Source organism: Papio anubis, chromosome 6 (assembly GCF_008728515.1).
Source record: "Papio anubis isolate 15944 chromosome 6, Panubis1.0, whole genome shotgun sequence".
Lineage (NCBI taxonomy): Eukaryota > Metazoa > Chordata > Mammalia > Primates > Cercopithecidae > Papio > Papio anubis.
Genome location: NC_044981.1, coordinates 10,656,571 through 10,680,430, shown reverse-complemented (window position 1 = coordinate 10,680,430; position 23,860 = coordinate 10,656,571). Strand labels below are relative to the sequence as shown.

General features: G+C 42.4%; 1 protein-coding gene across 4 annotated transcripts; it reads left to right on the top strand.

Moving 5' to 3' along the window:
* Nucleotides 1-48: 48 nt before the first annotated feature.
* C6H6orf52 (chromosome 6 C6orf52 homolog) lies at nt 49-22,941 on the top strand. Of its 4 annotated transcripts, none has more exons than XM_031666907.1 (4): nt 49-153; nt 8,006-8,204; nt 11,914-11,959; nt 22,761-22,941. In XM_031666907.1, exons 1-4 carry the CDS (start codon nt 86-88, stop codon nt 22,901-22,903), a joined length of 456 nt encoding a protein of 151 aa, XP_031522767.1. In that variant the 5' UTR covers nt 49-85; the 3' UTR covers nt 22,904-22,941. The 4 variants fall into 4 exon arrangements, with proteins under 4 accessions (XP_031522767.1, XP_031522768.1, XP_021792680.1 ...); XM_031666908.1 differs by lacking the exon at nt 49-153 and adding an exon at nt 6,958-7,685 and having other exon boundaries at nt 8,114-8,204; XM_021936988.2 differs by lacking the exon at nt 49-153 and adding an exon at nt 6,958-7,685 and having other exon boundaries at nt 8,024-8,204.
* The last annotated feature ends 919 nt before the right edge of the window (nt 22,942-23,860 follow it).

The window sequence follows — 23,860 nt, the reverse complement described above, 5'->3', positions numbered from 1 at the left end:
GGCTGCCTTTAAGTCTCCTGTAAACGTGGAAACACTTTCAGCGCGAGGAGGTCACATGGACTTCCCAAGAGGAGAATAAGTAAAGATGCCACATGAGAAGGTTCTCCCTGCAAGAAGAAAAAAATCGGGGGCAAGCAGGCATATCTCAGGAAGGTGCGAGCTGGGCCTGAGGGGAGCGGGCGGGACTTCCTCTGCGAAGCCCCTCATTTCCGTGACGTCAGGAGGAGGCGGGGCCGACTTCCGGCCGGGTGGGTAGTGGCGCCGGCGTCGCCTATTGTTGTGGGTTACGTACTACTAGGATAGAAGTTTTTGTTCAGGAAACAGCGGAACGAGCCTTTCTGTCGCTAACAGGGCAAGGAGGGGTGGGATTAGGGTTCGCGGTGACCTGTTGCAGCGGCGCAGCAGTCACTCTGCCTGGACGGACCCGGTGTGCTAGATGTGTCCGCGTTCCCGTCTGCCCGGGCCAGAATCCCCGCCCTGCACACTTTCTCTGCCCGCTTGCTTAACTCTGGGGTTCTGTTGTCCAGGGTTGCGGCACCTCCTGGGGAGGGAGCAGCGAGCCTTGTTTTTTTTTTTTTTTTTCTTTTCTTTTTTTTGAGACGAAGTTTCGCTCTTTTTGCCCAGGCTGGAGCGCAGTGGCGCGATGTCGGCTCACCGCAACCTCCGCCTCCCGGGTTCAAGCAGTTCTCCTGCCTCAGCCTCCCGAGTAGCTGGGATTACAGGCATGCGCCACCACGCCTGGCTAATTTTTATTTTTTTGGTAGAAACAGGGTTTCTCCATGTTGGCCAGGCTGGTTTTGAACTCCCGACCTCAGGTGATCCGCCTGCCTCGACCTCCCAAAGTTGCTGCGATTATAGGCGTAAGCCACCGCGCCCGGCCAGAGCCTTCATGTGGAAGTTAGGAAGATAGAGTGAGCCTGAGCAACATATTTTGATGCCGTCTCTACAAAAATGTTTAAAAATCAGCTCGGCGTGGCGGCGCCCGCCTGTGTTCCCAGCAACTCGGAAGGCTGAGGTGGGATGATTGCTTGAGCCCAGGAGGCTGCAGTGAGCCTAGATCGTGCCACTGCACTCCAGCCTGGGGAACGAGCCAGACCCCGTTTCAAAGAAAAAAACAGTCTTGTTTAATAAGGTTTAGAGATTCAGGTTTGTATTAGACATTACAGCTTTCCCACAAGCTCCGAACAGAGTAAATCTTGGTTCGTATAGTTCTCATAAACACTGTAGTAGGTCATTTGGTAAATGAGATGCATAGTCCATCCTTGTCAAATCTTAAGCCTCCATTTCAAGTGCAATACAGTGCTTCAGCGCTTAGACCCTTTTGTTTCCGATAACTTTTCTTCTCTGGTATTCTGAATTGTCAGTACATGTTAATTAATAGAGGCCGGTTTGAGTCTTGCGGAAATGATTTCACTTGGGATGCTTTGGTTGTCATTGCAGTGCAGGAAAGGCCTTGTCATCGTTAGAGATAGATAATCGGTGCCACGAAGAAAAAACACGGAGACAAAAGATCTCTCAGCAAGGCAATCTTTAGTTTCTGCAGAAAGGGTGCTCAATTGCAGATGGACAATTGAGCGAGAGCACACCTGAACAAAGGCAAAGCAGACATACCTTACGCATTTGGGTTGTCCTTGCTGCTGTGTCCTGCATCCGTTGGCTGTAGCAGGACGTCATAATCTTAAACTGATACCCGATTTGCTAAATAGGCTGTGAGCTGGAACGTGCCTGTGAGCATGTCCCACAGTTACATAGGATAGGGCTTAACAAAGAGTTACTAGCACAAGGCAAGGAGGCTTGAAGTCAGTCAGTCTTTAAAAGAAACTATTGTTTCTAACACTTAGGATTTATTCTTTAACAAGAAGGGAAACTTTGAAGAGGAAACTTTTTACTTCCTATATCATCTGCCAGCTTTGTCAAGGCCAAATGTAAGCACTTCTCAGACACTGAAATGCTGTTGACAAACTAATTTTCAGTCTAGTGGAAATCCTTGTATTAATTCACCCTTCTAAAATCATTCTTGGCTGGGTGCAGTGGCTCACGCCTGTAATTCCAGCACTTTGGGAGGCCGAGGCAGGCGGATCACTTGAGGTCAGGACTCTGTCTTAAAAAAAAAAAAAAAAGGCCGGACGCAGTGGCTCACGCCTGTAATCCCAGCACTTTCACGAGGTCAAGAGATCGAGGATTGAGACCATCCTGACCAACATGGTGAAACCCCTTCTCTACTAAAAATACAAAAATTAGCTGGATGTGGTGGTGTGGGCCTATAGTCCCAGCTGCTCGGGAGGGTGAGGCAGGAGAATCGCTTGAACTAGAGAGGTGGAGGTTGCAGTGAGCTGAGATCCCACCACTGCACTCCAACGTGGGCAACAGAGTGAGACTCTGTCTCAAAAAAAAAAAAAAAAAAAAAGGCATTCTTTCTTTCACTCTGTACTAGTTATCTTCACTGTGTTACAAAAAGTCAAATTATTTTACGATTTAGATTACTTTTTTTGTAACGTGTAACTTTCCACCAGAGAACCACTAAGATTAGAGGAGTGTGAAGTGAGTGTCCTCTGGACGTTAGACTAGATATTAATAAGCAGGACTCGTTGTTGTTGTTTTGAGACAGAGTCTCGCTCTGTTGCCCAGGCTGGAGTGCAGTGGCGCCATCTCAGCTCGCTGCAAGCTCTGCCTCAGGTTCACGCCGTTCTCCTGCCTCAGCCTCCCTAGTAGCTGGGACTACAGGTGCCTGTCGCCACATCGAGCTAATTTTTTGTGTTTTTAGTAGAGATGGGGTTTCACCGTGTTAGCCAGGATGGTCTCGATCTCCTGACCTCGTGATCCACCCACCTCAGCCTCCCAAAGTGCTGGGATAACAGGCGTGAGCCATGGCGCCCTGCGGGACATTTTAAGTTTCACATTTTATCTTTAAAAATGTGCCTTTATGCATTTTACTCCACAACATATCTGTTCATATTAATGCAAAAGTATTACGCGCTCAGCCAAAAATTTTTTTAAAAACACTAAAACTTTCAAAATCATGTTTTGTATATTGTTACTTCTGGAATGTCCCTGGTGCCCTGTCTCCTTACCCTAGGGACATCTCAACAGCTGTTTGAGAAGTATTAATATTTGTTTAATACTTTTTAAAAATAAATTTTAGCTTATCACCATAAAAAGGTGATTATTTAGAATCTGTTTCCAGGCTGTCACGCTTTTACTTGCTTAAGTAACTTTTGTTCCAACCAGGAATTTTAGAATATAGTTGGTTCTAGAATGGAAACCATGGTATAAGCACCGTGAACATAACTCAAAGTGGTTTTACTTCAAAAAGAAAAAAAAACAAAAAAGAAAACCCCCAAAAACTTAGAAATCAGTGGAACCAATTATAGAGCTCAGAGAACTTAGACAACATCTAGTCCAGGTGTTACTAATCGGTGGGGGGGGTTCTGGATCAGTTTCAGGGGTTTTGAATCCCATGAAATTATATGCAAATATGTGGATATACATTTTTGGAGGAGCGCATTAAGATTTTAAGGGAGGAGACCACCCCTCCTATTGTCTTATGCCCAATTTCTGCCTCCAAAGAAAGAAGAAGTAAAAACTAAAAGGCAGAAATGAAATCCAAAGGCAGCCCGGCGCCACACCCTGGGCCTGGTAAAGATCGACCCCTAACCTAATTGGTTATGTTATCTGTAGATTACAGATATTGTATAGAAAAGCACTGTGAAAATCCTTGTCCTGTCCAGTTCTGTTCCGTTCTAATTACCGGTGCATGCAGTACCCCCTGCTTGCTCAATCTACCACGACCCTCTCACACGGACCTTAGAGTTGTGAGCCTTTAAAGAGACAGGAATTGCTCACTCCAGGAGCTCGGTTGTTGGAGACATGAGTCTTGCCGAAGCTCCGGGCGAATAAAGCCCTTCCTTCTTTAACTTGGTGTCTGAAGGGTTTTGTCTGCGGCTTGTCCTGCTACAATTTAAGTACTGTTTCAAAAAGATTAGTTTAAAGGTACCTCATTAAGGGTAAAATGCAGTGATTCACTCTTAGGTTTAGTCTCAGGTTGTAAATGCTGAGATATGTCTGGAGAGGTGACTTTTTCAAGAACACACAGCTAAATAACAGAGCCAGTAATGCTGCTCTTTTTTATGTGTCCTCGGCCTTGAACATTCTCTTTAACAGAGAGGAAAGCAGCAGCATTTCATTTTATGCATGGCTGTGGCAGTAGTTTCAGATCTTAGATCGTGGATTTTCATTGTCTGAAGAAAGACAATGGAGAATTATATATCTGTTTAACTGGAATTGACCTGAGCATAACTTCCCATAAACCCTTCTATTCCCTTTCTAAACACAGGATGTAAAAAGCCATTTAATCTCATTCTTGTGAAATCTGCGGTTGCCAAGAAACAACCAATGTTGAGAGTTCATTAATCAACACTAAAGCAAGAGAGGATTATATTGTTTTGTAGCTTTGTAAATTATTGATTGAAAAGATTTTTGCACTTGAGCTATGCTCTGATTCATTCGTTCATTCAACAAGTATTTGTTGAGTGCCTAGCTTTGGTTTGCTAAAGTAAAAGCTAGTTTTTCTTCTTGGGTGGCGAGGGTGGTAAGGTGGGTAAAAGCAGGATACGGTAGAGAAAAAGCCCTGTTAGAAATACCACGAGAATCTCATATTCCTGCTGAATTCCCCTCCTTTCTCAGTGCGGCAGGTAGCAACTCTTAAATTCAAGGACTATGGAGGTTGCATGTGAATGTATTCCTGGAGGTTTTGGTCTCCTTTGTATTTCCCAGCACGAAGGGAAGGGGAGATAATGCTGTACTTGCCCTGAACCTGGCCAGTAGTATGCCCTGATAGAAATTTGCTTCACCCACTTCATGGGATTAATCTAGTTGAAACAGAAGGTTTGCATTTGGGGCTTTTAGCGAGCAGAACATCGCTTGTGAGTCCTTGTTAGTGTCATCTCCAAGGCCTAAGTGTCCATCTTTACCCTGGGATCTTGCTTACAACCTTCTGTTCCATAGCTGCTGCCATCTTCCTAGGTGGTTTCAACATGATTACATCGACCTCTGTCTTCCTCAGCCTCCTTACCACCTCCTCAGTGTTCAACTTCCACGTTCCTTTCCAACTGCAGCCTCAATGCTTACCTGGTCCTAGCTATAATTGTGATTTTCTTTGTGTAAAATAAAGTCAGTCCTAAAATGAGAGAAGTAAAAAAAAAAAATTTACAGAAAAAGAATCTTTAACTGACATGTTTTATTGGCTGTCTAAGCTATAGTAGTTAGGAATTGTATTTTACCTGACATAACGATAGTGGTCTAAACAAGACATTAAGTAAAATAAACCAGCGGTAGGCCAATCTAGTGCTAGTGGAAGGAGTCCTTAGTCGTCAGTGACCCAGACTCATTCTGTCTTGGATCCCAGTATTCTTCTGCATGACTTCTTCCCTGATGTCACCTCAGTCCAAGATAGCTGCAGAGTTATTCTTTTTTCTTTTTTTTTCGAGACAGAGGCTCGCTTTGTCCCCCAGGCAGTGGCTCGATCTCGGCTCACTGCAAGCTCCGCCTCCCGGGTTCATGCCATTCTCCTACTTCAGCCTCCTGAGTAGCTGGGACTATAGGAGCCCACCACCACGCCCGGCTAATTTTTTTGTATTTATATAGAGACGGGGTTTCACCGTGTTAGCCAGGATGGTCTCGATCTCCTGACCTCGTGGTCCACCCGCCTCGGCCTCCCACAGTGCTGGGATTACAGGCGTGATCCACCGCGCCTGGCAGCTGCAGTTATTCTGACACAAACCTTCGTATTTGTAATCATAGCACCAGACCTGGGGAGAGGGGAGAAGACAGAAAGGCCCCTTTCCAGCTAAGCAAATACCATTTTCCCACACAGCTTTCCCCTATCCCCTTCTACTAGTTCTGTTTACATCTTCTTAGCCGGACTGACCACCTGGCCACATCTTGCTGCAAGGGAGAAGCTAGGAAATGTAATGTTTTAGCTTGGGCCTATTGCTAGCCCAAGTGAAATCAGAATTGTTATTAAGGAAGAAAATAAACCAATATTGGGTGGCACTTAACAATGTCTGCCACAGCTGCTAATCAATAAAATCTCCCTTGAAGACATGGGGAAATCCACTCCGTATAAACTCCAGTATATCATCAATGCTAGTTGCCTTGCCTTGCCTTGCAGATACCGTCGGCCCTCAGAGTCTGTGGGTTCTGCATCCCTGGATTCAACCAATCGTGGGCTGAAAATACTTGGGAGGCAGGACACGGTGGCTCACGCCTGTAATCCCAGCACTTTGGCCAAAGCAAGCAGATCTCCTGAGGTCAGAAGTTTGAGACCAGCCTGGCCAACATGGTGAAACCCCGTCTCTACTAAAAATTAGCCAGGCATGATAGTGGGCGCCTGTAATCCCAGCTACTGGGGAGGCTGAGGCAGGAGAATCATTTGTACATGGAAGGCAGAGGTTGCAGTGAGGCGAGGTCATGCCACTGCCCTCCAGCCTGGGCAACATGGTGAAACCCTGTCTCTACTAAAAATACAGAAATTAGCCAGGCGTGGTGGCAGGTGCCTGTAATCCCAGCTACTGGGGAGGGTGAGGCAGCAGAATCACTTGAACCTGGGAGGTGGAGGTTGCAGTGAGCCAAGATCACACCACTTATTGCTCGGCCTTGGTGGGCGGAGGTCAAATATCAAAAAGAAAAAAGAAACCAAAACTCAAAAGTTTCAAAAATAAAACCGTTGTTACCCACATGCGAGAGCTACTGGTAAGAAATACACGCCAGTAATATATATAGCTGCATTAGATATTATAAGTAATCTAGACAGAATTTAAGGTTTATGGGAGAGTATGCCGATTCTTCTAGAAACACTCTGAAACCCTTCACAATCTATCCGCGTTAGAAGGAACCTACATTTAAAACAAGTCAGGTCGTTTGGATGCACGTGAGATTTAGAGGAAAGCTTTGTCATGCTTTTTAAAAAAAATACTGAACCAGAGAAATATTTCTTTAAAATTGTATCCTGTACTACTCTCATTAATGTAGGGTGTAAGAGAAAAGGAAGAGAGGAGGGAAGGGAGCGAGGGAGCACATTCTTCTCTGCCTCTTAATTTTGTAGCTAGTTGGATGATGCTTTCCACCTGCATGGGATTAAGAAAAGAAAAAGCCAGTAGGTGCTAGTTCCAATAGTTACTCTCAGCAGGTAGCTGAGGAGAGAAATGTATTTGCCTTAAGGTTTTAGTTACTAAAGTTTCCTCTTTTTTGTGTTGTGGTAAGGGATGGAGTGGAGACTATCCTTCATTGTCGACCAACACACCTACCCCTTCTGTCCCTCCTTGGGGTTCTGCTGACTCCCCCTGGCCTGACAGTTGGTAGAGAGGGCTGGCAGGTGGAAGCCAGAAATTCCCCCAGGTGCCTCAGTACACCCCTCCCCCACCCACACCTTTGCCCCGTTTGTCAGGAAAGTCAAGCAATTAATTGCCTAGCAGGAATTGCCACTAAATGTAATTCTCTCAGATGTAGTTGCGAGACTTATTTGTCAGGGTTGAGAGGTTTTAGCCCACAAGCTGGAATTTTTGACGTGGGAATAAAAACTGGATTCTGCTCTCTTTTTGTAAAGTTTCTGGATAAATGGCCCAACGAGAGAGTTTTGCAGGTTTTGGCATAGCTCAACAAAATAACTATTACTGCTACTGGCAAAGGTGAGTGTTTTCCTCCTACTTTGAAAAGGAAAGCTGTTACTGTTCTATTTGCTACATAATTGTTGGTAACTTATGAACTATGGCTCTTTAAAAATTTATTTAAGTTCCGGGGTACAGATGCAGAACATGCAGGTTTGTTACATAGGTATACATGTGCCATGGTGGTTTGCTGCACCCATCAACCCGTCATCTACATTAGGTATCAAACTATGGCTTTGAACACAGGTGTTCAATTTATTGCAAACTTCCTGGAGAAAAGAAAGGGTTTGGGGGTTTGTGGATGATTCTGCATTGGTTGGTGACGATTCTCATTCCTGTAGTCTCCCATCTGCTATTAGAGTGAAGCAGGAGTTCCAGCCCAACCAGGGTTACCTCTATGGCAACTGGTATGCGCGACAGCACAGCTCATACCTTCTTTCTGGCTACAGCTATGGCTGTGCAGTGGATGGAAATGGACGGGACTGTTTTTCTGCACATGAGACTCCTGAACACACAGCTGGAACTCTGGTTATGCCTAAGGTATCCCTTGCTGGAATGAGTCTTGTGTCATTTGTGTGCCCAATAATAAACATCACTTTCCTATCTTCACACATCTGTGTCTTGTCATCCAAATTCCCACAGCATGGCTTTTGCTACCTGTTTTAATACTAGAGAGTAAAGCTGATAGCCTAAGAAAAATTTTTTATAGCTTTGTTGAGGTATAATACACAAAAAGTCTCTGTACATGTTTAATTTATATGCTTTGCTGAGTTTGGACATGTGTAACCTAGAAGTGTTCACTTGCAGATAATTTCCCATTCTCTTCCAGAAACAAAACAAAAGCCTAATGAAGTCTTTGTCTAAATTCTTGCTACTAAATTTTAGATTATCATAATTCAATATATTTTACTCTTTAACACTTAATATAGGACAAAAGGTAGTTTTGGGGTTTGTTTTATAGCAGTTGGACATAAATACACTTTAAAAAGATATTTTAATAGTTTGAATTACTGAAGTGACATATTTCTCAAATCACACAAAGATGTATTGAAGTAAGGGAAAAGTTCCTCCTCAAACACCCCTCCTTCTTCCCCATTCCCCTCCCACTTAGAAGAAAGTACTGTGGAGTGGATCTATGTCTTCTAGATCTTTCTCCTGTACTCTTGTTAAATCAGTGTGGTTCGTCTTTCTGTTTTGGTGGTTAGGGGATGATTTAGGCAAGAATGAACTATGTAGTATATACTGGTTTTCTTTGCTTCTGCATAAGGAGACCTTTCTTTAAAAAATTGCACACTTATGGTCTGGGCAAGATGGCTCACGCGGGTAGTCCCAGCTACTTGGGAGACTGAGGCAGGATGGTCACTTGAGCTCGGGAGTTTGAGGCTGCAGTGAGCCATGACTGTGCCCCATTGTACTCCAGCCTGAGCAATAGAGTAAGCTCATTTAGACATAGTGTGATTTTTAGCTCATCCGTTATCTGACATTTTAAATATTTTCAGGGCTTTAACAAACTTTTTTACTTATCTTCAAGCATTTGTCTGAGTGTTGCTTTTTTCCCCCAAGAATATATTTCTGGATGTGAAAGGGCTGGATTAAAGGATATAACATTAAAAATTTTTAATAGCAAATTACCTAAAGTCTGCATGAATTTGTACTTTTCATTATTGTGGTGGGTGTTCTTGCTACTCTACATTTCTCTGTGTATGATTAGCCAATCTAATAGGGCAGAGAGGCATTTGTCTATTATTGAGGGCAAATACCTCTTGAAATGTTTATTGGCATCTGTGTTCTGTGACTTTGATATCCTCTTTCTAGTTTTTCTGTTGAGTTATGTCCCTCTTGCTTGACTGCGTAAGATATTCACATGTTAGAGAAATTAACATTTTGGAGTTTAAATGTTACGGACTTCCCCCACCCTGGCTTGTCGCCTAATATTCGGAGTGACACCGTTTGTGTGATCTTTGCCTTAAAACTGAAGTTGAATTTTATATCTAGTCCCTTGGCTTTTAAAACTTACATTTGCTTTATATTATGATATTTTACTGCCCAAACTTGCGTTTTCAATTTTTCTCAAGTCTGTTTTAGTTGTGCCTCTTGTATAAAATATCTTGTTAGATTTCTTGTCATTTTTTCCCCCTTTTGACCCAATTTGGGTTTTTCCCTTTTAACAAATGTTTGATATTGCAGCACTTAAAAAACAAAAATCTTTCAATACATTGCCTGAGGTTTTGGCACTCTTTTTTTTTTTTTTTTTCTTTCGCCTCTTCCCTTTTTGCTCTTTTTTGGGAGACAGTGTCTTTTGGTGGTTACTCTTATATCATTAAATAGAGAAGTATAAGAATGAGTATATTATCAACTTCAGAAACGAAAGTATTTCTTGATTTTTCATCACTCTTGAGAAAATTAAGAAATGAATATCCTTTTTTTCTCACCTGGCTACCCTTTCTCTCCATTCCTCTGTCCATTTTTTGTTGGCATATTCTGGGATTTTTATCTCACCCTCTAGCCAAATTATTACTATAACATGCATTTTTTTCATATAAGAATTATAGAAATATATTATCTTTTGTGGTTGTGGTGACCCCACTGTGCCGTCTGCCTGCCATCCTGCTGGGTGTTCCCTGTTGGGAAGCTGCTGAGCAAAATTAAAGATGATAAGGCTCCGTGGTGGCGCTCTTTTACTCACACGTCCCCATTTTGGTCTTCTCTAATAAAGCGTGTCCTCTCCAAGATGTCCTAGTTATTCCCTGCTTCCCCCAATGTGCTGTGCCTCTGTCCATAACCTTTATCTCCCCAGGTTAAAGGGGAGATCTCCAGTCCTCTCCTTTACATTTTGACATTGTGGAGGTGGGTGTCTCCAAAGTGATTCTCAGGTCTTTGTGGTCCATCAGCATGCTTTCCCAGACTATCTCTAGCTGAGGAAAGCCTTTTATAAATGTGCTTTTGTTTAAAGGCAGCCAGCTGCATACACAGCGCAGAGAGACCAGAGAGACCAGAGAGAATGCTCTGTCTCCAGATAGTTCCTGCTTCCCTCATCCTGGTTATTTAGCATCCACATTTACCAGAACACACATTGAAAGGAGGAAGTGTGAGCTTACTTAGTCTTGTATTATAGGAGAGGACTTATGGAAGTGTGGATTCTGGGTGTTTTAGCCATTTCTTTCTTTCCTTCTTATATAACTAGTTTTTAGAAATGATGTCTTGCTCTTTTGCCCAGGCTAGAGTACAGTGGTGCCATCATAACTCACTGCAGTCTTGATCTCCTGGGTTCAAGTGGTCCTCCTGCTTCAGCCTTCCAAGTAGCTGAGACTATCGGCTGCATGCCACCATGCCTGGTGTCTTAGCCATATCTAAGTAGAAAAAAGACACAGATTGTCTTTTGAAATTTATAGTAACTATATAACCTATTTTCCAAACCTCAATATATTTCAGAGTGAAGAGGAGGCATACTTTCAGATAGACTGAAAAGTCTTTGGCTCTTAGTATCTTGTCATTCTTATTAGCAAGAGAAGCTTAATTAGGTGCCAGGAGCTAGATCAGCCCTTTCTTGATAGAATGATTCCTTGGAATAGCTGGCCATTCTTAAAAATACAGGTTCCCAACAGGTCTACATAGAGGAATCATAAAAACGTATGCTGCCCCAGTAGAGCCAACAGGCTCTGGGTTAACCAACCAAGATTTACTTTGGGAGTGCCTCTGCAGTTTACTTCTCTCATTATGTAAGAATATGATTGGTTTGCTTTGCTGTAGCCTCTGCATTTTCTCGAGCACCTAATGTCCTGGTTCTTAGCTGAGCCACGGGTTTGAGGACGTGATTAGAAGGCCATGAGGAAAACGTGTTCATGGAGACTTTACAGATTGTCTTCTGGAAGGAGGAGCAGAACTCGAGGTACAGGCATGTAGTACAGGAAATAAGGAGCCTGGATTCCAGGGTCCCTGCTGTCTGGTTCCTAGCTCAGGCTCTAGGATGCTAGTTAGGTCCCAGAAAATCCAGGGGCCAGAGGCCCTTGTTAGGCTGGCTCCTCTTTGTGACATTTCTTCTGTGACTCAGTTTACTTCTTTCATAATTGTACTGTCACCTAAAGATTCTTTGAATCAAATTCAAAAGTTGATTTAAAGAGATTAATTTTCAATATTATTTTTATTTTAGGTAGTTTTTTTGAGAGCTAGAGTTTTTCCCAATCAAGTATGTATTGATATTAAACCTTTAAGTGAAATTATTTTCTCATGAGATAATTTTTTGTTGCAGGAAACCACACCTCTAGCTGAAAACCAAGATGAAGACCCACTAGAAGGTAACATAAACCTTGTACTGAAGTGGTTGGAAACAAAACCCCATTTCCTGGTTTCTCATTCACTCAGCTTGCTAGAAACTGGGAGGTTCTATTGGAAAATTCCAATGTAGGTTGCCTAAGCCATATGCTTCAGTAATTTCTCTTGTTTTTAGAAACTGGTTCTATGGGAACAACTTTAGCTGAGCCACCTCTTTGGGTCTTTCTGAAGGACTGAGAAAAGGGGACATTCCCAAACAATAACAAGCCAATACATTTTTCTTAAGCTCCATTTCCTCTATAAGTTTAGACTTTGAGGAAAATTATGCTTTAATTCTGTTTTTCAAGTGTGGAGAGCATGAGGTAATTGCTGTGGCCTCAGGATTATTGGATCCTGGGGTACCCGATAGGACGGCACTGTAGTGTCAGTCTGTGTGGTGCTTCCTGTACTTCTCAATTTGTTTTGGAAAGAACAAAGTTTGTCTGCCTGGGGACAAACACTCTGAATGTGTCTTATTTGAGGAAGGGAAAAAATGTTTTCTTCTTTTACTTTAAGTAATGGGAAAGAAAACTAGAGGAGAAATACAGAGAACACTGTTGCCTTTTTCTTATCACATGTCTGTCTTATCACATTTGTCTCGTTTCTCTCTCTTGCCCAAACCCCTGCCCCTACCAGACAAACCCACCCACTGCCTTATGACTTTATCAAAGAAGGGAGCATGTTGTTATCAGTCTTTGTAGCCCCTGTGACTAATTCAGAGTTCGCATGTTGGTAGGTGCTCAGTGTTTACATCAAATTGGTGTTGAAAAGAAATCTTCATATGCTATTGAGCAGTTCTAGTTTTTAGTACTTTGATTTAAACATGAGTAAAGGGTGCTTATTTAAACTTTCTGGGATTTCTTTCAGGTTAAGTGTGAGTCTCTTCCTGCCTTCATCAGTTATGCAATTTATTAAAATTGATGCAGAATTTCTTCCTCCTTAGTTCAGCTAAATCTGGGTCCTTGTCTCACGACCAGGAAAAATTAGGCGTGCGAACACATTGAAGGGTGAGGAGAATGGAATTAATTAAGCAAAAGGAAAGCTCTTAACAAAAAAGAGGGATCCAAAACACAGGTTTCCACCTCACAAATTGAATACCAGGCTACCACACACAAGTTGAAAAGGCCAGGCTCCTCCCCTGCATAAGGTGTGAATTCCTGGTGGCTCCTCCTCATTCTTCCAGTGTGCATGTGGGCCCTTAGTCTGAGCCACTCCACATTGATTTATTTCCCTTACTGCACATGTGTTAAGGGATGGAATTTTTCACTGTGGGCATGTTTAGCCAAACCCCCTGTGCACAATGACTTGGGCAGGTTGGAGGTTCTTCAGGGACCCTTCCCTATTTGCCTAGGCATTTGGCTGTCCCCTGTCTCTATCAAAATAATAGAGGTAAAGGTCTGCTTTTTGGATACAGATTGCCACAGACTTCAGATCCCACCTACTAGCTCTGTAGTTCCAGACAAATTAATCTCTAGTGTGTCTGCTTCGCTTTCTGTAAAGTGGGGACATTGTTACCTTTCTCATAGGAAGTGTGGGCATGCTAGGTCTAAAGTACTTTTAGGTGGTTAAACAGCTTCTGCCATGTGATAACCACTCAAGTATTGGCTGGTCATCTATCTGGCACAATACTGGTCAGTAGAAATGTAATGCAATTGCACCTCAAGGAACTAGAAGACAGGAACAAAGTAAACCCAAAATTATAGGAGAAAAGAAATAATAAAGACTATAGCAAAAATAAATAGAAACTAGAAAAACAATACAAAAGATCAACGAAATGAAGGGTTGGTTTCTTTAAAAGATAGTCAACAAACCTTTAAGAACAAAAGAAACTCAAAATCAGATGAAAAAGGAGACATTACAACTGATACCACATAAATGCAAAGGAACATAAAAGACAATTATGAACAATTATACATCAGTAAATTGGATAACATAGAAGAAATGAGTAAATTCCTGGACACATAGAATCTACTACCTACCAAGATTAAATTGTGAAGAAATAGAAAACCTGAACAGACCAATAATGAGGAAGGAATTGAAACAGTAATAAAAAGCCTCCCATCAGGCCAGGCCTGATGGATAATGCCTATAATCCCAAGCACTTTGGGAGCTGATGGGGGAGGATCATTTGAGTCCAGGGGCTTGAGACCAGTCTTGGCAATACAGTGAGACCTTACCTCTACCAAAAATTTTTTAAAAAGCTGGGTATAGTAGTATGTGCCTGTAGTCCCAAATATTTGAGAGGCCGAGGTAGGATTACTTGTGCCCAGGAGGTCGAGGCTTAAGTGAGCTATGAATGTGCCACTGCATGTCAGCCTGGGTGACAGAGTGAGACCCTGTCTCAAAAAGTCTCCCATCAAAGAAAAGCCCAGGTCCTGATGGCTGGCTTCACTGTTTAATTCTACTAAACATTTATTTTTCATTTTATTTTTTGTAGAGGTGGAGTCTCACTTTGTTGCTCAGGTTAGTCTCAAACTCTTGGGCTTAAGCGATCCTCCCAGCTCTGCCTCCCCAAGGGTTGGAATTACAGGTTGGAATTACAGTTACTATGCCCGGCCCCCAAACATTTAAAGAAGAACTAATGCCACGTCTTAAACTACTCCAAAAAATCAAAGATGAAATACGTTGAAACTCATTTTATGAAGCCAGCATTACTCTGATATCACAACCAGAAAAGGACACAACAAGAAAAAACTACAGCCAGTACTCCTGATGAACATAGATGCAAAGGTCCCCAACAAAATACTAGCAAACTGAATTCAATAGCACAATAACAAAATCATCTGTCATGAACAAGTGGTATTCATCCCAGGGATGCAAGGATGGTTTAATATACACGAATTAATAAACACGATACATCCCATTATCCCATCAACAGAATGAAGGACAAAAACCATTATTTTTCTTTTCTTTCTTTTTTTTTTTTTTCCTGGAGATAGGGTCTCACTCTGTCACCCAGGTTGGAGTGTAGTGGTGTGATCTTGGCTGCAACTTCTGCCTCCTAGGCTCAACCAATCTTCCCATCTCAGCCTCCCAAGTAGCTGGGACCACAGGTGCATGCCACCATGCCCAGATAATTTTTTGTATTTTTGGTAGAGACAGGGTTTCGCCATGTTGCCCAAGCTGGTCTTGAACTCAGCTCAGGTGATCTGCCCGCCTCAGCCTCCCAGAGTTCTGAGATTTACAGGCATGAGCAACTGCACTTGGCGATCATTTCAGTAGATGCAGAAAAATCATTTGACAAAATTCAGTATCTCTTCATGATAAAACCTTTCAACAAATTAGGTATAAAAGGAGTGTACCTCAATACAATAGAGGCCATATAATAAACTCACAGCTAACATTGCACTGAACGGGGAAAAATTGAAAGCTTTTCCTCTACAATCTGAAACCGGATAAGGATGCCCCCTTTCACTACTTCTATTCATCATAATAGAAGTAGCTGTAATAGTCTAGCCAGAGCAATTAGGCAAGAGGGAGAAATAAAAGGTTCCCAGGTTGGAAAGGAAGAAGTGAAATTGTCCTTGTTTGACAATGACATGATGTGTTATACAGGCATACCCTCATTTTATTGTAGTTCACTTTATTATGTTCCACAGATACTATGGTTTTTTTGGTTGTGTGTGTGTGTGTGTGTGTGTGTGTGTTTTTAAACAAGTTAGAAGTTTATGGCAGCCCTGAACTGAGCAAGTGTATCTGTGCCATTTTCCCAACAGTATGTGCTCATTTTGTTAGCACTGTTTAGCAATAAGTTATTTTTTTCTTTTTTTTTTTTGGAGACAGTCTTACTCTTTGTCACCCAGGCTGGAGTGCAGTGGCATGATCTCGGGTCACTGCAACCTCCGTCTCCGGGTTCAAGCAATTATTCTGCCTCAGCCTCCTGAGTAGCTGGGATTAGAGGCACCTGCCACCACACCCAGCTAATTTTTGTATTTTTAGTAGAGACGGGGTTTTGCCATGTTGGCCAGGCTGGTCTCGAACTCTTGATGTCAGGTGATCCACCCACCTCGGCCTCCCAAAGTGCTGGAATTGCAGGCGTGAGCCACTGTGCCTGGCAGCAATAAACTATTTCTTAAGGTAATTACATTGTAAACAAATTTATTCTTTTAGTTTTTTTTAGTTTTATTTTTGAGATGGAGTCTTGTTCTGTTGCCAGGCTGGAGCACAGTGGCACGATCTCTGCTCACTGTAATCTCCACCTCCTGGGTTCAAGTGATTCCCCTGCCTCAGCCTCCCAAGTAGCTGGGACTATAGGCGTGCACCACCACGCCTGGCTAATTTTTTGTATTTTAGTAGAGGTGGGGTTTCACCATGTTCGCCAGGATGGTCTCAATCTCCTGACCTCGTGATCTGCCTGCCTCAGCCTCCCAAAGTGTGGGGATTAGAGGCGTGAGCCACTGTGCCTGGCCAAATTTGTTCTTTTAAAATTTTTTTTTTTTTAAATAGAGACAAGGTCTTACCGTGTTGCCCAGGCTGGTGTAGAACTCCTGAGCTCAAGTGATTCTCCAGCCTCGGCTTCCCAAAGTACTGGGATTACAGGCATAAGCCACCATGCCCGGCCAATATAAACAACTTTTATATGCACTGGGAAACCAAAAAATTCATGTGACTTGCTTCATTGCAATATTCATTTTACTGCAGTGGTTAGGAACTAAACCTGCAATATCTCCAAGGTATGCCTGTAAAGAAAATCCTACAGACTCTGCCAAAAAACTGTTAGGTCTAATAAACTTATTAGTTTTGTATCCTGTTACTTTACTACACAAAATTGTTTCTATACACTAATAACTATTTGAAAAAGATAACAAAAAAAAATCCCATTTACAATAGCTTTAACAAAAACTTAAGAGTAAATTTAACCCGGGAGGCGGAGCTCGCAGTGAGCCAAGATTGCGCCACTGCGCTCCAGCCCGGGCGACAGAGCGAGACTCCGTCTCAAAAAAACAACAAAAAAAGTAAATTTAACTGAGGTGAAAGATGTCTATACTGAACACTAAAAAGTGTAGATGGAAGAAACTGAAGATACAAAAGATACCTCATGCTTATGGATTAATGGATTAAGAGAATGAATATTATTAAAAAGTTCATACTACCCAAAGTGATCTACAGAATCAATGCAATCTCTTTTTTTTTTTTTTTTTTTGTGACATAGTCTGGAGCTCAGTGGCCTGATCTCAGCTCACTGCAAGCTCCGCCTCCCGGGTTTACGCCATTCTCCTGCCTCAGCCTCCCGAGTAGCTGGGACTACAGGTGCCTGCCACCTCGTCCGGCTAGTTTTTGTACTTTTTAGTAGAGATGGGGTTTCACCATGTTAGCTAGGATGGTCTCGATCTCCTGACCTCGTGATCGGCCTGTCTCCCAAAGTGCTGGGATTACAGGCTTGAGCCACCGTGCCTGGGTTTTTTTTTTTTTTTCAGGCAGTCTCACTGTGTTGCCCAGGCTGGAGGGCAGTGGTGTTTGATCTCAGCTCACTGCAACCGCCTCCTCCAGGGTTCAAGCAATTCTCCTGCCTCAGCCTCCCAGGTAGTTGGAATTACAGGTGCCCACCACGCCCGGCTAATTTTTGTATTTTTAGTAGAGACAGGGCTTCTCCATGTTGGCCAGGCTGGTCTTGAACTCCTGACCTCAGGTGATCCACCAGCTTTGGCCTCCCAAAGTTTTGGGATTACAGGCATGAGCCATTGTGCCCAGCCAGATTCAATGTACTCTCTATCAAAATACCAATGACATTCTTCATAGAAATAAGAAAAAATGACCGAGTGTGCTGTGGCTCACGCCTGTAATCCTGGCACTTTGGGAGGCTGAGGTGGGAGGATCACGTGAGGTCAGGAGTTCAAGAGCAGCCTGGTCAACATGGTGAAACCCCATCTCTATTAACAATACAAAAATAGCCCTAATCGTGGACTGCTGGGTGAGCAGCAGTTCTGCATGAATGCACACGCACAAGTTGCCCCGCGGCGCCCCACGCGATATCGGCCGGGACCCTGGGAGGCCGTCTACCCCGTTTTCAGCGGGTAGCTGGGGCCAGGTAAGTGACCACGCAAGGACCCGGGATCCCCGGGTTGCGCTCTACGCAGCGGAAGGGCCGCTCACCCTGTTGAGAGCCGGTGGGCAGGGCACCTCCGGGCTTGGAAGAGGGTGGTCCAGCACTGCCGGTCCCACTCCTCGGCGCGGTCAGCGTCTGCCTTTGCCAAACCCGGAAAGAGCTCACCAGGTCTAGGACAGCCTGAAAGACCAAAGATGAATGTTGGGTAGGATGTGGAGAAAAGAGCCCTTGCATACTGTTGGTGGGAATGTAAATTGGTACAGCAATTATAAAAAGTATGGTGTTTCCTCAAAATATTAACAGTAGAACTACTATATGATCCAGCAGTCCCACTATTGGGCATATATCCAGAGGAAATGAAATCAATATGTTAGAGGGACATCTGTACTTCCGTGTTTATTGCAGCACTATTCACAATAGCCAAGATATAGAATCAAACTAAGTGCCCATAAGTGGATGAGAGAGAGAGAGAGAGAGAGAGATTTCTTTATATATATAGTATATATAAATAAAATATGTATATATACAATAGAATACTATTAAACTATAGAAATGATGAAATCTTGTCATTTGTGGCAACATGGATGAACATGGAGGACGCTATGTTAAGTGAAATAAACCAGGCACAGAAGAACAAATGCCATATGATTTCACTCATGTGGAATCTTAAAAAACTTATTTCATAGCAGTAGAACATAGAATGGTGGTTATTAGAGGCTGGGGTAGTTGCAGGGAGAGAGTGATAGGGAGATGTTGGTCAAAAGATAGAGAATTTCAGTTAGCTAGGAGGAACACCTTTCAAGAGATTTATTGTAGGCTGGGCGCGGTAGCTCACGCCTGTAATCCCAGCACTTTGGGAGGCCGAAGTGGGTGGATCACGAGGTCAAGAGTTTGAGACCAGCCTGGCCAACATGGTGAAACCCCGTCTCTACTAAAGATACAAAAAATTAGCGAGTGTGGTGTCGCGCGCCTGTAATCCCAGCTACCCAGGAGACTGAGGCAGGAGAATTGCTTGAACCTGGGAGGTGGAGGTTGCAGTGAGCTGAGATCACACCATTCACTCCAGCCTGGGCAACAAGACCAAAACTCCGTCTCAAAAAAAAAAAAAGTATATGTAATATATAATATGTATATAATATATAATATGTATATAATATATATTATATATAATATACATATGTATGCAGTATATTATATATAATATAGAGTATATACTATAGTATATATATTTACTCTATATATTATAGCATGGTGACTATAGTTAATGAAGAAATATAGTGAAAAATACAGGTTAATTCGAAGGTAGTGAGTTATCGCAATTGGTTGTTCAGTCAGTTGCAGATTGAATTTTTTGTTCTACTCTTTGCTTCTTACTGCTGCATTTGACTAGTCTTTAAAAAAAAAAAAGGAAAAATAAAGAAAAATACTTAGTGGATATTCAGTGTTTCCACCACAAAAATGAAAAATGATAACGATGTGAGGTAGTTATTTGATCATTTGATCATTCCACAATGAACATATACTTGAAACATTGTTATATGTGGTAAATACATACAGTTTTCTCTGTCAGTCTGAAAATGTAGAAATTAAAAAATAGACAATGAGAAACACAAAGCTATCCATGTGGGTAATTTTAAATTTTTTAGTAGCCAAATTAACCAACTCAAGAGATAGGTGAAATTAATAATGTTTCTTAACCTAATATCTGTTATGGACTGAATTTGTGTTCCTCTCCCTCGCCAAATTCATATGTTGAAACCCTCACTCCCAATGTGATAGTTTTAGGAGGTGGATCTTTAGGGAGATGATTAGGATTAGGTGAGGTCATGAGGGTGGAGCCCTCATGAATGGAACTGGTGACCTTACAAGAGTCACGAGGGAATTTGATTCCTCTCTCTGCCCTCTGCCATGTGAAAATATGACTTCTGGGCAGTGTGCAACCCAGAAGAGGGTCCTCACCAGAACCCAACTATGCCAACACCTTGATTTTGGACTTCTGGTTTCCAGAACTATGAGAAATAACTGTGTGTTGTTTACAAACTACTCAGTCTCTGATATGTTGTTAGCAGCCCAAACTAAGACAATATCCAAAATATTATTCCAACATGCAATCAATAGAAAAACAACTTTTTTTTCCATCAAATCTTTGAAATGCAACATATATTTCTTCTATCGTTTTTCTTTTAATGGCCACCCCCTCACCTGCATATTGAGGGGACCCTTATTCTGAGGGCTATTCAGACATTACCTTCAAGCAGATTTTTAAATTGTTCCTTTTGTGGTGAAATACACATAACATAAAACTTACCATCTTGACTTTTAAATGTATCACACTTGATCTTAGCCAAAAGGCCAAGAAGCAATAGACTTTTAAATGTATCAGTGGTATTAAGTACATTAATAATGTTGTGTAACCATTACCATTCATCTCCAGAACTCTTCATTATATAAACTGAAACTTTATACCCATTAAATAACAACTCTTCACGCTCCCTTCCCTCATCCGCTGTCAACCACCATTCTGCTTTCAATGTGGTATATATTTTTTCCTTACATCACATTTCAATGAGGGCCAGCAATGCTCAATAGCTGCATGTGGCTAGTGGCTACTGTGTTGGACAACATTGGTCTAGAAGATGCACAGGTTTAGGGATAATATAATTAGTTTGTCTTAAAAAGGCTTCTATTATAGTTTTGGTCAGCATCACTGGAAGGGCAGAGATCATATAATCCGGGGCTTGGAGCTGACCACACTGTGTCTGTTTTCTTGGCCACAGGTTAAGTGGAGAGCATGCTCATAAGCATATAATCCTAACTCCTCTTTCCCCACCCGGGGCATGCAGTCAGGGACCCGTTAGCAGACAACTGCCCATAACGCTAAAGGAAAGGAACTGGGGACAGAAGTATAAGAAAATTTCAGAATGTTTAGGGGGAAAAAAGGGAAACATCTACTTTTATGACCAGAAATGCTCAAAGGAAAGATGACTCAAAAGGGATGGGAAACTCTAAAGAATAAGAATCAGATAACACAATTGTGAATGACTCCAGTGAAGAAAAGTGACAAGTAGCTCATGAAATTAATATGATGACTAAAGCCTATTTGACCATTTTGGTTCTAAAATGATAAATACAGAAGGGTACTGCATTAGTCTGCTAGGGCTACTGCAACAAAATACCATAGACTGGGTTGTTTAAACAAAAATTAATTTTCTTACCGTTCTGGAGGCTGGAAATCCAATATACGGGGTCTGGCTAATTTGGTTTCTGGCGAGGGCTCTCTTCTTGGCTTGCAGACAGCAGCCTTCTTGTTGTTTCCACACTTGACCTCTTTATGCATACATTGTAGGAGAGAATGTGAGCAAGTTCTCTGTTCTTTTTTTTAAAAAAATTATTTTTATATCTTGTAGTGATGCGGTCTCAATATGTTGCCCAGGCTGATCTCAAACTCCCAGACTTAAGCAATTCCCTGGTCTCAGCTTCCCAAAGTGTTGGGGTTACAGGTGTGAGCTGCTGTGTCCTGCTTGCTGTCTCTTTTTGTAAGGGCACTACTTCTATCAGACCAGCACCCAACACTTATGACTTCATCTAACCTCCTAGAGGCCCCATCTCCAAATGCCTTCACATTGTGGGGGTTAGGCTTTTAATAGAAGAATTTTGTGGGGCAAAGATTTAGTCCTTAATAGACATACAGATGAATAGCATGAACCCATATGAGTATTAGGAAGCAAATTATGATCCACAAGGAACTGAGGCTTGCAAAAATTACAAAGGAAAACATAAAAGGCTTCTTCAGTTACGTTCAGTACAAGGAGAGGAAAAAAATAGATTACGTTAAAAAAAACTACTGACCTTGAAAGCCTTGGAAAGCTCTGGAAACCTGGCAACTTGGGCTGAAAATCCAGGTTTAATACGTTCGCAATAACACCACCATCTCGTCACAGGGTTCCAGGTTTCAGAGATGGAAGGCCGAGTCCTCCTGTGTTTCTGAATTAGTTGCTGTATAAAATTTATTCACTTACATTAGTCTGTTAACTGAGCAGTTAAAGTAGCATGTTTATTTTTACAAACCCCTGTCTAAGGAGCCCTTGGCTTGGTTCATTGTTTGGCATTGTGTCTACCTGGCACCTGCCAGAAACATGGCAGTCATTCTTGACCTTCCTTTTTCCCTTTCCTCCCAAATTGAATCCATCCCCCAGGCATCTCAAATCTGTCCATTTTTTTCCTCCATCTCTTCTGTCAGATGGATGCTCATTGAGTTTGATGATACTACTACTTTTATAGCTTAAATTTCTATTTTCAAGCTTATTGAAAGGAAATACAGAATTTAGGAATTTTTTTTTTTTTTTTTTTTTTTTTGAGACGGAGTCTCGCTCTGTGGCCCAGGCTGGAGTGCAGTGGCCGGATCTCAGCTCACTGCAAGCTCCGCCTCCCTGGTTCACGCCATTCTCCTGCCTCAGCCTCCCAAGTAGCTGGGACTACAGGTGCCCGCCACCTCGCCCGGCTAGTTTTTGTATTTTTAAGTAGAGATGGGGTTTCACCGTGTTAGCCAGGATGGTCTCGATCTCCTGACCTCGTGATCCACCCATCTCGGTCTCCCAAAGGGAATTTAGGAATTTTAACCTTTACTATCTGCAATACTTCCTGCAAATGCTTTCTAAAAGCTTTCTAATTTTAAACTATTTCTAGTATGTGTCCTTGTAAAACTCTATCTTTTTCATATCCATGATTGGATTCTGCAGATCCACATCTTCATTTGAATATTGAGGAATCAAACCAAGAGTTTATGGTGAAAAGTGAAGAACTCTACGACTCCCTCATGAATTGCCACTGGCAGCCTCTGGACACAGTTCACTCTGAAATTCCGGATGAGACCCCGAAGTGAAGCGAGGTGTTCATTAAACTCTGCAATTACCATACTAATTTTGTCTTCTTTTGTTTTGGAAAAAAGTAGTTCTCCCAGGAAGGCACTGGAGTCTGTATATAAAAACCAACTTCCAGGGCTTATGTGTGATTGACATCAGAGAACATTAATGTAAATAAACTTTGCCAGCACATCTGTTCCTGGAAGTGTTATAGTAAGTAAGTGCCGGAAGAGCTCACGTGGTGATCATGGTAGAGCAAGCTGTGCCGTAAAACCCTTGGAAACAGGTTTAATATGAGGTGGGCTTGAGCTGAACTGATTGTGGCATTGGCTACTCTGATATGACTTGCTGCTTTCGCTAACTTCAAACTCTCATGGAGAGAAATTGTATCCAAAGACAATGCGTGGTTTCTTGCTTGTGTCTTGTCTAGAAAATGTTAGTTAGAACTGGATGTTTGATCTCCGTTTCCTGGCCCCATGAGAGAGAGAGATGTGGCAGTAGAGACTCAATTGAACAGAAAGATTCCTAAGCATGGAAAAAAATTTGCTTGATCCAAACAGCCTGTCAACTTTCTAAGACAGAGGAATTAGGCCCTCATGAAAGCCAGCCAATGTGTATATTGACTGTGCTCCTTATAAAATGTCTTTTTTTTTTGTCCTGAAGATGATCATTGTGTCCTGTTTTATTGCTTTGCTATGGATGGATACTTTAGTGACCCCTGGGACTGATCTGACTGAGTTGACTGCTAGAAGACTGATTGCTTAGAAGCAAGTCGATTAGACTGTGGGCAAAGGCAATCTGACATCTCTTCTGCTCTGAAGGTGCTTGACAGATGCTAATCCTTGGGCTAACCAGGTTCAAAGACCTGAATCCTACATGGAGAGCAAGGAGGGCTGTAGCCACTGTAAAGGAGCTTCCTCTGCCCCATGGTTTCTCAGCCTTGGCGCTATTGCCATTTGGGGCTGGACACTTCTTTG